The sequence below is a fragment of the Talpa occidentalis genome, unplaced genomic scaffold (assembly GCF_014898055.3).
Source record: "Talpa occidentalis isolate TD23 unplaced genomic scaffold, MPIMG_talOcc4v2.1 talOcc4.2, whole genome shotgun sequence".
Lineage (NCBI taxonomy): Eukaryota > Metazoa > Chordata > Mammalia > Eulipotyphla > Talpidae > Talpa > Talpa occidentalis.
This window is the reverse complement of record NW_023602073.1, coordinates 4,154,299-4,172,595: the sequence shown is the minus strand read 5'-3', so window position 1 is coordinate 4,172,595 and position 18,297 is coordinate 4,154,299. Positions and strand designations below refer to the sequence as shown.

Genomic DNA, 18,297 nt, shown 5'->3' with positions numbered 1-18,297 from the left:
TTTTCTTGAGCTTTATGTGTTCTTTGTAGATCTTGGATGTATGATATACAAATATTTTCTCACATTCAGTAGGGTGTCTTTTTGTTTTAATGGTAATTTATTTTGCTGTGCAGACACCTTTTAGTTTGATGTAGTCCTGTTCATTTATTTTTGCTTTTATTTTCTTTGCCATTGGAATTGAGTCCCCCAAGGCATCTGTGAGGCCTGTGTCGTGGAGTGTTTTGGCGATGTTTTCTTCTATTGTCTTCTCCAACCCATAACAGTATTCCTTGAATCTTGTTTTATATTCTCGGTGTTTCTCACTTACTTTCTGTGTTCATTCAGCTTCTGGGGGAAACTCACAACTCCCCGTCTCTTTTTGCTGATTTCAGTCTCTCTCCCGACAGACGAGCTTTATTGCTATGTCCCTATTTTATAGCACTGATAGTTCTGTTTCTGTGTTCACTGTCAAGTAGAAGATATTTACTTTTTATTTTTTTTAAGTATAAGATATTTAAACTTTGACTTTTTAAACTTTTTTGCATAGAAGAACTGCGATGTAGGCCAGGTTGCAGGGGGTGAGAGAATTCACCAGAGACAGAGTGGGGAGCAGAACAGACAGATTGACTGAAATACACTGCTGAGGGGAGTAGTGGTCTAGACAGGAAGGGTCTGCTGCACCCTGTGGATCAGCTCCCTGGCTGGGGATCGAACTCAGACTGTAATAGTGCTGTGACTTAACCCCTAGGCCACCAGGGAGGCTCTGACTTTTTTTTTTTTTTTTTTTTTAAGAACTGAAAATAAAATCCAGGGGAGGAGAATACGTCATTTTCTTGGGGTAGCTTAAATATGTTCATGTCACTCAGGAACTGAGTAGAAACATCTTGAAGGTAGGCTGAATCCTGCAGAAGCCCCTTCTGTGGCGACCTGCTTGTGTCTGCTGTCTGTTTTAGCCTCATCTCTGTTGGTGTCCTCACGCTTTGTGACGTCCTGTTTCTAGTGCCACTCATCCCACTGCAGTTGCCCTTCTTTCCATGAAGAAAGGAAGCGATGCTCTCCTGGGTTTGCCTTTTGAGGAGACAAGTGGTTAGTCTGTCACACCACAATTCATGTAACCTTAATATGTAGTAAATACAAACCATCTTTCCTAACAGTGTCCTTCCTTTCTTATACGAATATCATTTTTAGGTCATTAAAGTAACACTTCTGCTTTTTGCTTTATCCTAATCTTCACAGTTGAGTACATGTTAATCAATAATGACACATTATGTAGCTGTGTTGTAAAGTGACACATTCATTAAGATTGAGCCCGAAAGGCCTGCTGAGAAAAGCCATTCTGGGCAAATATACTCGATAAAATCTAATCTCCATTTCTGTTTCTCTTTGCCACGCTAAGATTAAGGCATCTAGTAGAATTAAGAAAGTGCTTTTATTTTTCTTTGAAAACCTTTATGCCTATTATTTTTTTTTAATTGCTTCTTTTTTTTTTAAAAAGATTTATTTATTTATTTATGCAAGCACTGGGTACAGTCAGAAGTGTGGGAGGGTGAGAGAACTCACCAGAGCCAGAGCGGGGAATAGAACAGGCAGAAGGACCGAAGTACACTGCTGAGGGGAGCAGTGGGCAGCAGAAGAGGTCTGCGCACCATGTGGGACCCTCACCTGGTGGCCGGGGATTGAACCGGCGCTGCAGAGGTTGCGGGCTGCCTCACAACCCAGCGCTCAACTGCTGCGCCACCAGGGGAAGCCCCCATTATGCCTATTATTAATTGAAGCATTTCATTAATTGAGGTAGTCACATTTTGTTGAATCAGTACAGCTAGACTTTGCTCAGTATAAAGATGCTCCATTTCAAGAGTTGTGGTAGTAATTTTTATTAATGCTGGCGGAAAAATGATATATTTTCAGGATTATGGCAGGTGAGTAAAACACTTTTGGGAGAGACGAAAAGGAAAAAAATGTGGCTTTTTTTTATATTAGAGTAATATAAAAATAACATTTCTAGATTTTGGTCTATTTATAATTTTTGAGAAAGCTGTGAGTATTGAGATATAGCAGTGATGACTGTTTTACTTAGCATATAAGGAAACATCTAGAGAAAATTTAAAAGCCATAGAAACCAAGCCATCCCTCCTTGGCCTGATGTCTGGACATATACAGAAAAATAGTCCTAGAGCAGTTATAGTCTATGAATTTTATTAATGAATATCTTTGAGCCTAAACCCAAAGTTGATTATGAACAATTGTTTATGAAAACTAGGGATTTTCAATGATGAAGATAAAGAGTTTCTTTTATTTATTCAACATATACTGAGGGATTTTGAGATGCTGTGATTCATGATTTTTTATATATATATTATCTTATGATTAAATATTTCTTGGGAAGTTCTGCTGATCAGATTTAATATTTCCTTATGGAAATTCTGGGATACTAGATTTATGATTTTAAAATCTTGATTATAAAATACATGTGGTATCAAAGACTATTTATCAAGACAAGGTATTTAAAAAAAAGATAATATGCTGACCTCCTCCCACTTAGAAGGGAAGGGTCTCCCCTAACATTTGTGGAAATAGATGATGTCTCAGAGATAATTCAGTACATTTATTTATATGACAGGTGTTTATTGAGCATTTGTACTGGCCTGATTGATGGTGGTGTGCTACAGTGGCAAATGGCATATCATTTAACTCATATTCTTAGAATTTACATTTTATTTCATTGGAGGAATTGAGAACAAACAAATTAGCTAAATTGGGCTTGTTGAAGTTGAAGAAAGTGAATAGTGCTATTACAGAAAATAAAGGGTGAGGGATTTAAAGATTAAGATAATCAGGAAGAAGCTCCTTGAGTGTTTTGTATTGAAGTTGAGAGCTGTAGAAAGGAATGATCTTAGTTAGGACATATCACATTGAGGAAACATCCTAAAGCAACAAACTACACTTTGGACTGTTCCATGAACTTAACTCCCTGTGCCCCAGGGAGGCAGTTGGACAGCAGTTCAAGATGGAACTGTGGGAAGATGGGGCCAGATTATGCAATACCTCACTGTATGGAGTTAGAGTTTACTCTCTACTTAATGGATGGCTCCTGAACAGACAGACAATAGATATACTCTAATTCATATTTTCAGAAGCTAACTTTTGACAGTTGAGGAGAAAATAATTTGTAGTGAGGCAAGATTAGAAGCCGGGAGATCAGTTAGGAAGTAGCTTTAAAGGACAGATTGGATGAAGGGGAAATATTGGAGACATACTTTGAAGGAAGAATTGACTTGCCTGGGTGGAGTGTTAAAGGTGAGATGCCATTTAGAAACAATGGTAGCTCCCAGATTTTGACCTGAAAAGCTGAGAGAATGGTGGTGCCACTTATTGTGATGGTGAAACTATGTTGGCTGAGGGTTAGAGGTAAGGATCAAAACTCAAGTTAGGGCCTCCCTGGTGGCCTGTGGATTAAGTCTCAGTACTATCACTGCTATGGCCTGAGTTCAATCCCTGGCCAGGAGCTAACCCACAAATGGCACAGCAGACCTCTCCTGTCTTGCCCACTGCTCCCCTCAGCAGTGTATTTCAGTAAATCCACCTGTTCTGCTCTCTGCACTGTCTCTGATGAATCGTCTCACCCCCCCCACACCTCTGGCCTATACCCCAGTTCTTCTATACAAAACAAACAAACACACAAAAAAACTCAGGTTAAATTTTTATCTGTACAAACATAAGTGGAGGTGTCCGGTGGGCAGTCTGGAACTCAAAGGAAGGTATAAGCTGCAGACACAAAATTGGGGGAGTTGTCAGGTGGCTTTCAAGCTGATGAAGTAGAGAAGAAAATCAGGAGAGACTGTGAGTGGAGAAGGCACAGTGGCTCAAAACCAAGTGCTAGCATGCTCTACATTTAAAGATTTATAGACACATTGAGAAAGTGATCAGGATGAGAACAGGCAAGTGGGATAGTTTCAGGAGGAAGAGAGTGTTTATTGAGTAGAAAGCTCTTGAGAGGTGAAGCAAGATGAGGGCAGAAAAGGAACCATTTACTTTTTTTTAAAAAGATTTTTTTTTTATTTATGCATACAAGAACTGGGGTACAGGCCAGAGGTGTGTGGGGGGTGGTGAGAGGATTCACCAGAGACAGAGTGGGGAGCAGAACAGGCAGATTGACTGAAATACACTGCTGAGGGGAGCAGCGGGTGAGTCAGGAGAGGTCTGCTGCACCATGTGGGTAGCTCCCTGGCCGGGAATTGAACTCATGCTGCAGTGGCTGTGGGTAGCTTCATAGGTTGCATCTTAACTCCTTGTGCCACCAGGGAGGCCTGGAACCATTTACTTTCTATAATCAGCTTCTGTCTTCAGAAACCTTGTCTTAATTTGTCTTTGCATTCCCAGCATTTAGCACCCAGCCAGGCACATAACGGGTATTAAGTAAATACTTGTCAAATGATTATGTGAAAGAGATGGTATCAAAAGAGGACTACATTGTGGGTTCATCAAGAATCAAAATTTTTTGCTTTTTTAAGTGAATTTCGGTAGCCGTTAAACATGATTAGCCTATCGTTTTATCAATTGTTAAAATATTGAAAATCTGCTTTTCAGCCCTGGGTTTAGCAGCAGAAATGTATATGTTTTTAGCCAGTGAGTCTATTTTGTCTTTGAAAAGAAGGGCAGTCATATTGGTTTGGAAGAAGAAGAAACATTTGAGTGTATGTGTAGTATCAGTTTCATTTAGTGAAATCAACATCAAAGTAATTGACCTACTCCCACATAAATTTGAAATCGTAAAAGTGGTGCGAAGCATTTTATTGGCTGTAGACATTTTATTCTTTCTTGAAATGATTAGAGAGTTTTATTAAACTTTGATGAAGGGAATTAAGAAGGAAGGATTGAATAGCAAAGAGATTTGTCTAGTTGGCAAGGACTAAGCCACTTTGAATAATGGAATTTGCAGCCTGTATTACTATTAACCTGTGATCTTCTTCAATTATACGTTTAAATAATTATGAATTATTTTAATTTTAAAATTTTATCTTGTTGGCTTCTTTTAACTAATAAGTAATGTACCAGGGAGATAGTATGAACTTGCAAAACTTCATGCATTGCTTGTTATTAACTTATATATGCAGGTAGAATAAACAAGAAAAATAGGTAATGAAATTTCCCTCTGAACTCGTTAGGTAGTGGAGATTGTTATGATATTCTGAACTTGGTAGATTGTCTTACTAGCTGTGTGCATTCTCTGTGGGTAAGAAACCTGTGTTCAGTGCATATTCTGTGTCCACCATAAATTTAGAATGCTGAAGAACTATAAAAATATCTATGGGTACATTATTTCTAAATTTCTAAAGCATCCATATAGTGCTTATTTATGTAAATTATTTAGACCTATATGATTTCATTGAATCCTCCCATTGTTACCTTTTACTTCAAGGTCATATAATCAATCAGTGTCATAACTAGCCCCCAAACCTAGGTCTCCTAACTCCAGAGTCTGTGTGCTTCTATTTCTGACTTACTGCAAGTGATGGTCATGCTCCTGCTGCACACCTGGGGTCCTGAGGTTGCAGACCAGGTAGTGGGTATTTGTCCATGAGTGAGGAGTACTTGTTTTTCTCCTTCATTACAGAACATACATTAGTTTAAAACCGCTGGCAAATGTTGCATCATAAATCCCTCTTCTCTATTCATAAATAGTGGCCTCTCATTCAAAATTAATAGCCTGGAATTCCAGATCATTAAGCTGACTATATTCTAATAAATAGATTATGATTCCCCATCAAATTAAACTGCCTGGTCTTGGAGGAGGGGTAAAGTAGAAGTTTTAATGTTTGAGGACAGCTTCCGGGAAGCACTCTGTGTGCCTCCAAGCAGCCATTAGGAGCTGTCGGTGTTGCAGGTGAAATTCTTTCAGGAACTTGTCATAGAGAGGTTTGGGGACTCCTGGAGGAAAATTGCCCTCACATCAGTGTGTGCGTTTGTATTTGTGTGTGCAGTGTGTGTGTGTGTGTGTGTGTGACAGAGAGAGAGAGAGAGAGAGAGAGAGAGAGAGAGAGACCCACAAAAGACCAAGGAGAAGATGTACCTTGAGTTGGTGCTTCTATCTTGGAGGCTGAGAGAGTGTGAGGAGACTGCTTTGGAGCAGAAAGTCTTTTGGCATCTTGGCAGAGGCCCGGCAACCTGCCTGCTGTGACAGTGATAGATCACAGGTCTAATCACAGGATTGGAGACCTCTGGGCTCCCCTCTGCTCTTACAGCTGCAGCCATGTGGGCCCTGCAACACCAGACCTGACCCCGGTGGTTGAGCCAAGGAAAGTCATGGCACTGCCATCAAAGAGAAGAGTCCTCGATGGGGCACAGATGTAACTCATGGTCCTGTTTGTAGTCGATGCCACACAGTGGGCTGGAGACAAAGGACAACCTGACAAAAAATAGAGCACATAAGGAGATTTAGATGCAGTACAATCAGACTTCCTGGAGATGAGATGCACTATTTTCCAAACACACAATTCAGTCAATGAATCAAAGGAGGTGGTATCATTCTTGAGACTTGAATTAGTAGCCTGCTTCGTCAAAGGGAAGAATCTAAGAGCACAAAACAAAAGTGTAAAGGGATGGAAATCACAAGGAAAAATAGATCTAGGAAATATAACTTGTAAGTAACAAGAGAGCCAGGAGGACAAAAAGGAACAGATGGAGGAAAGGCAGTAATTAAATAACTATAAGAAAATTTTCTGAACTTAAAAATCAAGACTTGAGTCTGTAAATTCAAATGGTTTATCAAGTTCCAGGGAAGATTATGAAAAAAGACATCTGTGTATATTTTCGGAAGGTTCTTGAATGTCAAAGAACTCTTCTCTAGGTAGGTATTTACCCAAATAACATGAAAACACTAATGTGAAAAGTTTAATACACCCCTATGTTCATAGCAGCAGTGTCCCCAACTGCCACGTCCTGGAACCAACTTAAGTCCCCAGTGACAAACAACTGGATAAAGATATTATGGAATAGATACTCAATGGAATACTACTCAGCTATTAAGAAAGATGAAATTATGCCCTTTGGGACAAAAGGGGTGGCCCATGAGGTGTTATGTAAAGTGATATATCAGACAAACGTAGGATGATTTCACTTATTAGTGGTGTATAAATAACAAAAAGAAAAAACTATGCTATAAAGCACAACAAAAACAAATCTTAAACTCCGTGAAAATTATACTGGTCACCAGAGAGGAGAGGGTGTTGGAAGGAGAAAAGGAGGAGGGAATTGGGGAGTGAAGGGGGTAAGGTATTGGCACAGGAGGCTTGGTGCAGAACATACAGAGACATAAAAGTATAACCCAAAGTTGTGTAAGTTACATAACAGGCATCATATAAACGATTGACACATTAATTCCAAAAAAGAGAAAGAAACGAAACAAGCTCTTAGAAGCTTCCAGGTAGAGAGAACAAATTGCCTACCTACCGCTAACAAGTATATCAGACTTAGCAGAGTCTCATTCCTGACCCAGAAGCAAGAGATAATGGAGTAACTTCTATGGGGCATGGAGTCAGAGAGCCCTCAGCCTGAAAATCTACAGGTAGGCAAGCTGCCAGTTCCCTGCCAGGGCAAAAAAAATATACTGTATGGAAGAGTTTAGAGATGTCCTCACCCATTTTCTAATGAAAATACTCAAGAAGACAGTATCAAGCGAAAAGTATCTAAACAGAAACACCTGGCAATGAGGCAGAGACAATAAAAGAGGAAATTTTTCTGCATCAACTAATTCATATGAGAAGGAATGAAGAAGTTCAGATCAAACAGTCTTCATATTAAATGTGTATGAACTGAGTTTGCCTATTAATCATTTGGAACAGTCAGACTGAGTTAAGAAAGTAAAACCCAACTATGTGCTGCTTGTAAGAAACACTTGAAACACAATGATAGAAATTGAAAATAAAAGATTGGATAAACATCTAGGCAAATACAGCGTCAGAAGAACTAGCAGTATTAGGTTTAGACAGGCAGTATTAAATAAAAGGCCTGAAGACATGGTATGTTTTTTAAATAGCACCGTTTATGAGGAGAATAAATAGACTTGTATATACAAAATAATGTAGCCACTAAATCTGTAAAGCCAGTGTTAGCAGTGCAAATATGGTTATGCTGACACTTCAATAAGCTTTCCTCCTGTATGTCTCAATCTGTCTTAACTTTGCATAGACCCTTAAGATAAAATGAACATAGAAAAGTTAAATTTAATAGGTATGCAAGAGCCTTACATCCTTTAATATAGAATATTCTTTTCCGGTTTACTTGATCATATACTTGACCCTAAAGAAAACCTTAACAAAGTCAAAGGAAAATGGATTTTTTATAGATTTAGTTCTCTGATCATAATTTAGTGATAGTAGAATTAAATAGCAGAAGGTAATAAAAAAGAAACTTTACAACTTGGAAATTTAAAAACAATTATATCTATCCTCTGTATCAAAGGATAAATCAAAAGTCAATTTAGAAGTTATCTAGAAATCAATGAAAGTAGCACAGTTTATTCAAAAGCTGTGGAATAGAGTGAAAGCTGTACCAGTGGAAATTTATAGACTTAGCAATGTTTTCATCATTTAAGAGTAAAGACAAAGTGCATTCTTGTTAAGAAATGAGAAAAAATAATAACAACCTAATATAAGAGACAACAATACCTAAGTGATGAAATAAAAAGGATAGAAATTAATTGGAGAAACAAATGAATGAATAAGACAAAAATAAACTTTTAGACCATAAGATTAAATTAGTGGTTACCGAAAGTGAATAGGTGGGAGGGTGAATTTGGTAAAAGGGGTCAATTGTATGGTGAATTGTACAATTGGATTTTTAGTGGTCAACGTAATGTAGTACATACAGATATTGATTAATAATGATACTCACCTGAAACTTATATAATGCTATGATGCAATGTGACGTCAACAAAAATCATCAAAAAACAGAAGTGAAAAATACATATAATAACTTTTTTTTTAAAGATTTATTTATTTATTTCTACAAGCACTGGGTATAGTCGGAAGCATGGGAGGGTGACAGAACACACCAGAGCCAGAGCGGGGAGCAGAACAGGCAAACTGACAAAATGCACTGCTGAGGGGAGCAGCGGGCAGCAGGAGAGGTCTGCACGCCATGTGGGAACCTCCCCGGCGGCCAGAGATCAAACCTGCACTGTAGAGGCTGCTGGCAGCTTCGCAGCCCAGCGCTCGACCGCTGCACCACCAGGGGAGGCCCCATATAATAACTTTTTTTCAACTGCACAATACAATAAATTAAAGATTTTGTGTGTCGGCCTAGGAAATTAATAAAGATTTAAAAAATTTTAAGATTAGAAATGAGGAAGAGGACACAGTCAAAGATGCAGGAACAATTAAAGATAACAAAGATTCTATGGCAAGGAATTTGAAATAACAAATGAAATGGGCTATCTCCTTGCTAATAATAAATGTCTAAACTTGACTCAGAAAGAAGTGTAAAATTTGAATTTGATAGTAACAGAAGAGAGTGGAAAAGTGAGTAAAGATTTATCCTTTCAAAAGGCAATAAGGGGGGCCTCCCTGGTGGTGCAAGGGGTTAAGAGGCAACCGATGAATGCAGCCACTGCACATGTGTTTGATCCCCGGCCAGGGAGCTACCCACATGGCGCAGCAGACCTCTCCTGACTCGCCCGTTGCTCCCCTCTCAGTGTATTTTCAACCGGTCTGCCTGTTCTGTTCCCCACTCTGTCTCTGGTGAATCCTCTCACCACCCCCACACACACCTCTGACCTGTACTCCAGTTCTTGTGTGCATAAAAAAATAAATCTTTAAAAAAAAAAAAAAAGCAAAAGGCAATGGGTCCTGTGGAGTTACAGCTGAATTTTATGTAACCTTTTTTTTTTTTAAAAAAAAAAAAAAAGATTTATTTATTTATTTATTTAGACAAGCACTGGGTAGAGTCAGAAGTGCGGGAGGGTGAGAGAATTCACCAGAGCCAGAGCAGGGAGCAGAACAGGCAGACTGATGAAATACACTGCTGAGGGGAGCAGCGGGCGTGGCAAGAGAGGTCTGCGCCCCATGTGGGACCCTCACCCGGTGGCCGGGGATTGAACCGACGCTGCAGAGGCTGCGGGCAGCTTCGCAGCCCAGCGCTCAACTGCTGCACCACCGGGGGAGGCCCTGAATTTTATGTAACCTTTAAGAAATAAATTATCTTATTATTATTTAAAAATATTCTAGAAGATGATGAAAGATTCCTAATTCATTTGTAAAATAATTATACATTTAATTTCAAATTCTCATATACAACATGTCTGGAGACAGTGTTCATGTTGCATATAGATGCAAACATCCTAAATAAAATATTAGCAGAAAGAACCCATCTGTGTATGTGAGGACCCAACTATGGTCATGTAGATTTATCCCAAGAATACAAGTGTGGAAATTTATCAGTGCAATCCAAACCGTGTGATCATATCAGTAGAAGTAGATAGCAATAAATAATTCAACAAAATGTAAAGACACTATAAATATAAAGTATAAATTTGGAACAGAAAGAATGGGAGGAAACTACTTTAATATAATGGATTATTTACCAAACCCACAGTAAGTATCATCACTAAACAGCAAAACATACAAAACATTACAATTAAAATTAGAAACTAGCAACCTGGCCATCACTAGACTCACGCAGCAGTGATTTTTTTCTGCACCTATTTTGGACCAGGGTATTGTTCTTTGTTCTGAGGAATGAATAAAGAAGACAAAAGTTTGTCTTTTTTTCTCACTGGAAACTTTAATGAGTTGGTTAAAACAAGAAAAATGAGTGACTGGAATAAATATACTGGAATAAATATTGAAAAAAGGGGCTAAAATGATCTCTTTCCTAATGATATGATTATATACTTTGCAAGTCCAAGAGACTCCCAGTGAAACCTTTTAGAATGAATAAGAGAATTTGGTCAGTGACTGGATTCAAAATAAATAACCAAAAGCAAGAGCTCCTTCTCTGATAATAACAATAGATTCTTAGAAATGAAAAGAGGGAAAATGAAAATAATGTCTAAAACATTAAAATACTAAGGAGTAAATTTAAATTGTGCTACCCAAATGCCTGGACATTAAGGTGATAAATAAATGACTGACATTTCAATTTTGTGGGAAAAAATGAACAGGCTTACAGGTCACAGGAAAAAAAAGAGATAAATTGACTCAAATTATCCATGGACAGAAAAATTGACTATAAAAATATCTAAAACACTTAGCCACAGATTTCTTTGCTTTTTACCTTTTGCTGTGAAAGATAGCAGCAGCACAGAACGTGGACTTACGTGCAGCACAGTGAACATGCCTCCGTATCCCCCAGATCAAAGACAGAACTCATCATTTTAACCACCTCAGCTTGTATCCCTAATCACTACAGCTCAGTTTTGCCCATTTATTCGTGCTTTCTGGAAATGGAATCATACAGCATGTGTTCTTTTGGGTCTGGTTTCTTTTTTTTTTTTAAGATTTTATTTATGTATTTATTTATTTATAAGCACTGAGTACAGTCAGAAGTGTGGGAGGGTGAGAGAATTCACCAGAGCCAGAGCAGGGAACAGAACAGGCAGACTGACGAAGTACACTGCTGAGGGGAGCAGCGGGCGCGGCAGGAGAGGTCTGTTGCGCGATGTGGGACCCTCACCTGGCGGCCGGGGATCGAAACAGCGCTACAGAGGCTGCGGGCAGCTTCGCAGCCCAGTGCTCAACCGCTGCGCCACCAGGGGAGGCCCTGGGTCTTTCTTTCACTCATCTTTGTAATTGTTGTTCCCAGCTTTAGACGGGCGCGAAGGCGGGGTGGGCGAGGTTGGAACACATAGCTGTTAGAGGACTCAAATCACAACTCAAAGTGACAGATGTTAGGTGATGATTCGAATTCTTTGTGGGACCTTCTGGTCATAATGAGGTAGATGAGGAATGTATTCTTAAGAACTGTGGGGTCGGTCCCCTGACTTCCCAGAGGAACAATCACCTGCTGTTTTATGCCTTTCCAGGAACAGACACTGTGTTGGCTGCGTCTCCAGGATGCTACCCCAGCTCAAGGCTGTCGCCAGCCCCACCCAGATGGGCCATGGTCAGCAGGGCTTGATGAAGTATTTCCAGCTGATGGAGTGGGTTTGCTAGACTTGGCTTTAGAATTAAAGTAGATATCTTTTTGATTGTATTTTGGAACATTGAATATTATCCTTGTGTCTTACCAAGAAACCTCCTTTATGAATTTTTATAAATGTGAATGTTGTGATCGCATACCACTGTGTCTTAACACATTTAAAGGTCTCTGGAGTGTTTCTGTGCAAAAAGAAAGCTTTGTTTCAAATAATAACTCAGTATTGTCAGAGTAAATCATCTATGTGCTCCATGTGATAAACTGCTCCTTGCCTAGTGCTGGGAGCTGGGCGCAGAAGGTGTTGCTGTGATCAGGTGACTGTTAGGTGCTGACAGTGTGACGTGTTCTCACATACACAGAAGCCTTTTGTTGGCATTTCTGGTATTTTTGTTGTATTTCTAGATAGCATTTTGTTTATTTATCCTCACTGAATATTTTATTCTCTCTTTCCCTGATGTTCTTTATGTATATATTTACATTCTTTTCCTTCTTCACACAACTTCACATACATGGGTCCTTGGGATGGCAGTGCTCGCTGTTGTGAATCCCAGTACAGTCCGCTTCAGTGCCCCTGGGTTGTCAAGGGCACTGAGGTTGAATGCGAAGGTAGCTGCAAGGAGAATAAACACATTCAGTTACAGTGGGTCTTTTCTCGGTGTTACCCCAAGGAACAGATGAGTGGGGGCTACCCAGTGAGCAGATCACCGGGACCTGCCCAGGCCTGGAGACCATCCTGTGATGACATCTGGAGTGGAAGTGGTGACAGGGACAGAGGCCTTCTTGTTCCTTGACGTTCATCCTGGAGGTGTTTATCCCACAGGAGACTAGAAAGCTAGCTGCGTGTGCAAGACACAGTCTTGGTTTACAGTGACTTGAGACTTAGATACTGAATGGGATCAGCATCAGGAAGGAAGAAAATATTAAGGCACATGGAAGCAAAGAGGATAGAAGAGTTGATGTTTATACCTGTATATTCTTTTTTTGTGTAAGAATGGATCCACAGAAACTGGTTTATGGTAGCAGTTTTGACATACATGCATTCATGTACAATATGTTCTGTTTTTAAAAACCTAACTACATTATTTAGCTGGTGCCAGAGATTCTGGTTATAGATTGACTTCCTTTTCCCACTAAGAATGTCTTGCTACCGGTAGCCGTAATCATTCTCGTATTATATGAAGTCAGTTATAAAATTAGCTAAAGTCCAAGTAAAAAGGAAAATATGTAGCCAGAAACCAACTATTCGTGATTTCAGAAATTATCTAACTTAGCTACCCACTGCCTGTATTCTGTGAAGGCATGTGATCCATAGCAAATTTTAAATTCTAGCATAATTGCTCTCTACTTCTCAGAATTATTATGGCAGTCTTCTGCTGTTGTGCTTGGGAGGGGGGTGTGTGCTCAGAAATTCAAATGCATTTTGATATTTGTCCAAGTAAAACGTAATTTGAGACATACCTACTGCCCCAAACACCACATATATTAAAGCAAAATAACAACTATTTGGAGATTTTCTGTATGCTGACCCTTTCCATTAGTACTAATTGAGAACTGACTGCACATCTGTCCAAGCCAGACTTTGTAAGCAGGGCCAAGGTTAGACTGTTGATTGTGTTGCACTTTCTGGCCACTACAGGAAGAGAGTGAAATAAAGTGAGTATAATAAATATTCATAATGAAATATGAAATGAAGTTGCCAGTAGGTGAGCATTGAATATTTCTGGGTAGCTGTGTGTATGTGCTGCTTCATATTGGGAGGTGTGGCTGTGGATGTGTTGTCTGTGTTTGCTTCTCTTGGGGGGGGGGGGCGTTAGACTTGACTTGTTTATTATGCTTGTCAACTAGTCACGTATCAGGTGTCATACGCCTCATTTTCCCTTGAGTGGATATCTGTGTACAACTGGTTTTCAATACCAGTTTCAAACACAAAGTTTGAAATTGAATAGTCAAATAATAAAGGCATTTATAACACATTTTTACACTGGGAAGGTGAGAACAGTCAGTTGTATTTAAATATGCTCCCATCGCTGGTGCAGTACTTTCTGAAAACACATTTAAAACATTTATCTGAAGATTTCCCTTCTTTTGTATATTCCTATGAACCATTGAGGGCATTTAGACAACAGGAATTTGTACCAGTGAGACTCTGAATTAGTCCATATTGAACAGAATTTGATTGCAAATGTATTTGTTCCTGATACATGTCATAGTCTACTTTCAAAGAGGCCAGACTTTGTTACGAATTTCAGAGAGAAAAATCTGTCTATACTCAAAGTATTCTAGAGTGTATATACACCATTAATATTCTCATTCCTGATATTATCCTATTTTTGGACGGAAAAAACTATGCACGGAGACAGCATGTTCCTGTCTTGGGGGCCGAAATGTGTAAAAAGATGAAGGTGACTTAACCTTTTAAGACGATTGCTTCTAATCATCGAAGCTCAGAAAATTCCATAAAGCACTATTTAGCAAGCTGATCACTACCTCAGAATCTCTTTTTGCCTTTGCAGACCCTACACGTGGCCTTTTAAAATATGCGTTTGAGACAGAGTTCTACAACGTAGGAACCGAACATGCCTGGGGAAGTTCTGGCCGTCACTGCTCATGACTTTTTGCACCTCTGCCCGATTTGGATGATGTGATGCTCAGCCGGGCACCTTAACCAGAGTGGTTCTCCCACGAGTCACATCTGGCCAAAGATCGGCTCCCCTGGTCGCGATGGCCAGCCAGCCGCCAGACGACGCCGCCGAGTCTCAGGTCTCGGACGAGCTGGAGTGCAAGATCTGTTACAACCGCTACAACCTGAAGCAGAGGAAACCCAAGGTGCTGGAGTGTTGCCACCGAGTTTGTGCCAAATGCCTCTACAAGATCATCGACTTTGGGGACTCCCCGCAGGGCGTCATCGTCTGTCCTTTCTGCAGGTTTGAGACCTGCCTGCCGGACGACGAGGTCAGCAGCCTGCCGGACGACAACAACATCCTCGTCAACTTGACTTGTGGCGCCAAAGGCAAGAAGTGCCTGCCAGAGAACCCCACGGAGCTGCTGCTGACCCCCAAGAGGCTGGCCTCTCTGGTCAGTCCGTCGCACACGTCCTCCAACTGCCTGGTCATCACCATCATGGAGGTGCAGAGGGAAAGCTCCCCGTCTCTGAACTCCACTCCCGTGGTGGAATTTTACAGGCCGGCGAGCTTCGACTCCGTCACCACCGTGTCTCACAACTGGACTGTGTGGAACTGCACGTCCCTGCTGTTTCAGACATCCATCCGGGTGTTAGTTTGGTTGCTAGGCTTGCTCTACTTCAGCTCCTTGCCCTTAGGGATCTACTTACTGGTCTCTAAGAAAGTCACCCTCGGGGTCGTCTTCGTCAGCCTCGTCCCTTCGAGCCTCGTTATTCTCATGGTGTACGGTTTTTGCCAGTGTGTCTGTCATGAGTTTCTAGACTGCATGGCACCTTCTTCTTAACTGATATGCAAACCTAGGAACTGGGCATCAGTTGCCACATTGGAAGTTAGAGGACTTCTTTTCTGTTCATCTGAAACACTGTCCAAGGCACTGACAAGGCCGCTGGCCCAATGTCTGTGGTCCGTTTTCCATCACGCTGTTTATTGACTTGGTTCTCCTGTTTGCTGGAGGTAAAAATGGTATTTCTATGTAGGTGTCAGCAAAGAAGCAAAAATGTCTAAGCTCAGCTTTCACGGAGCTCTTGTGGGGAGTCTGCCCCGGGGAGGGCCGGGTTTCGCTCAGCGCTGCCAGGCAGACCCCAGGGCAAGGTGTGCTGTGCTGCTGTCGGGGAGGGAGTGACCCTTCTCCTGATCACCCCTGGTCAGCGGGGGGGAGTGGACACGGGGGAAAGCTGTTCTGAGATGCACCCCTTTGAAAATGGGGCTCCCTGTAGGTCCTTGCCAGGCGTCTTTGTCTCTAGTCGTCGCCTGCCCGCTGCACCTTCTCCCTCGGCAAGAGGGGAGCGGCCTGTTCCCTGGTGTGGATTCAGTGAAGCACCTGTTTTGCCACACGACTAAAGAGAATGAAAAACCGTGAGGAGTCTGCAGCAAAGTCACCTCATGACAGAATGTAGCCCTTGGTTTTGAGGTGCAGCCTTTTCTCCACTTTTCTTTTGTCCTTCGTCTTCTCTGAAATTCTCCCAGAGAATTCTCACAGCTCCTGTTCGTGGAAATTTTCAGTTTTTCCTTAAAACATTTCAGTTCAGTTTAATTTTTTTTTTTAAACCATGTTGCTTAATCAGCCTACCCCATATCCAGAATGACGTTCCTTTTAGATTAGTTGCTAGAAGTTTGTGAGGATTTTGTGTTCTAAATTCTATTGCAGACTTAATCCTACAATAATTCAGGGTAAAAATGTGGCACTGGAAACCCAGAAACAGTGAATGAGATATTGTTGCTTAGAGCTTGAAGTACCGAGAACCTGTGTGTTTTGCTGTACTGTAGCGATGACACCAAAATACGACGCTTTAGGTTCCTGTGCCAGGCGCGGGTGCAGTAGGCAGGCAAAAGATGGGCAGGAAACACACAGAGCTGATGCCCTGCCTGAAAAGACCCTTCCAGAAGAACAGTGGAGGTGGAACGTTGCCGTGTTGCTATCCTTGTGGTTTTTAAGTCCATTTTAGAAGGGATTCAAATTCTTACACGGTTATTTGAAATAAAATTGTAAGCTGTGTGACTCGAGTTAATGAATTTCTTTTCATGATGAGATTTCTAGATGTTGGGGAGGTTGAATGTACATATTTCAGAGAAGAAATTGTTTTAGCAGATTTTAGGTTTGAGGGAATTAGACTGTCCAGAAAGTAGTCTTCCACCTCCTCCCTCACAAAAAGCAAAAAAAAATTTTTTTTTTAAGTTTCTAAAATCTATTACTGATGATTAACATGAAAATACTTATAACTCTTAGAAAGGGCATTACTAAAACGACCTTAACTTGTTTGTCATGGAATACTTCTTGTGTGATTTAGTGGCAGTGGCCAGTTCCATTCTCCTTATTCAGGAAAAAATGACTTGTTTCTAGAATAATAGTTTGATTTTAAATGTGTAACTATTAACTTTGGAAATATGTATCCCCAAGGTAAGTATAATGGGAAAGTATATATGGGGTGTGACCCAATGAATTTAAGCCCCAAGATATAGCTAAATACATGAAAAGTTTCATACAATCTGGTTTAGATAGCATTGTGAATGCAATCTCCAAAAATCTGTTTGTATTTAGAGTAAATAGAATATTTAGGAGATGTTTTGTGGTTTGGATTTATATATTTATAAGTTTTTAAAAAATGTCCATTTTGTCTGAAATGTAACTTCAAATAAATTGGTGAGTTATATGATGAGATTTCTAGTAAGCGCTGGACATGGTTTTTATGTATTTTGCTTATATAATTGTCTGTAGTGCTAAATTTGTGTCTCTCTGCAAATTGTAATAGTCTTTTTTTTCAGTTGTCAGTAAGTTAATCTGGTTTTATCGACTTTAAATATATGACCACAAATAATTCTTCTTGCAGTTAAATGAAAAGAGAACAGTGCTTCAATATTTTATTCACTGTGATGATGGTTTGTTTGTCCATTAAATTGTTATTACTTCCAAACTAGAAGTTTGAGTTCTGTGACTCACAGTTGAGATTCAATTATTACTTTGGTCCTCTGTTTATATTAGATAACTGCAAAAATGAGCTTTCCAGAACATCAGTTAAGTCAATGCCTTAGTTATAGTCCATGAAGATTTGAGAACTTTTCCACAAAGACAATCTAGCCCATCCCACTTTTAGAAGACCTTCATATCTTCTTTTTTTTTTTTTTATTAGATAATAAATTTTATTGTTATATTCCCCATACAATTGCAGCGCCCCCATTCTGACCCCAATCCCTCCCCTCCCGCCCCCGCCCCCCTAAAAGTGTCTCTGGTTCATAGTTTTTTGTTGATTTTGATTTTCACTTTCTTATAGTTATTCATTTTCCTGGTCCCTTATTTAAGTTTTCTAGATTCCTGCTATGAGTGAGACCATCCGGTATTTATATCTTCTTTTTTTTAAGAGAAGGGGTGATGAATTAGGAAAGATAAAAACAAAAATATCTTTTTTAAAAAAGATTTCTTTAGGCATACAAGAGCTGGGGTACAGGCCAGAGGTGTGGGGGGTGAGAGGATTCACCAGAGACAGAGTGGGGAGCAGAACAGGCAGAT

At 40.1% G+C, this 18,297-nt stretch overlaps 1 protein-coding gene across 6 annotated transcripts in view; it reads left to right on the top strand.

Annotated features, from left to right (window-relative positions):
* The window catches only part of RNF182 (ring finger protein 182), a 57,499-nt gene extending 39,703 nt beyond the window's left edge, over positions 1–17,796 (top strand). For 3 of the 6 annotated variants that reach the window (XM_054698321.1, XM_054698323.1, XM_037518894.2), the window contains exon 2: positions 14,625–17,796. In XM_054698321.1, the coding sequence (XP_054554296.1) occupies positions 14,833–15,576 (744 nt within the window). In that variant the 5' untranslated portion in view covers positions 14,625–14,832 and the 3' untranslated portion in view covers positions 15,577–17,796. The other 3 variants (XM_037518893.2, XM_037518896.2, XM_037518895.2) reach the window with 3 other exon arrangements.
* The last annotated feature ends 501 nt before the right edge of the window (positions 17,797–18,297 follow it).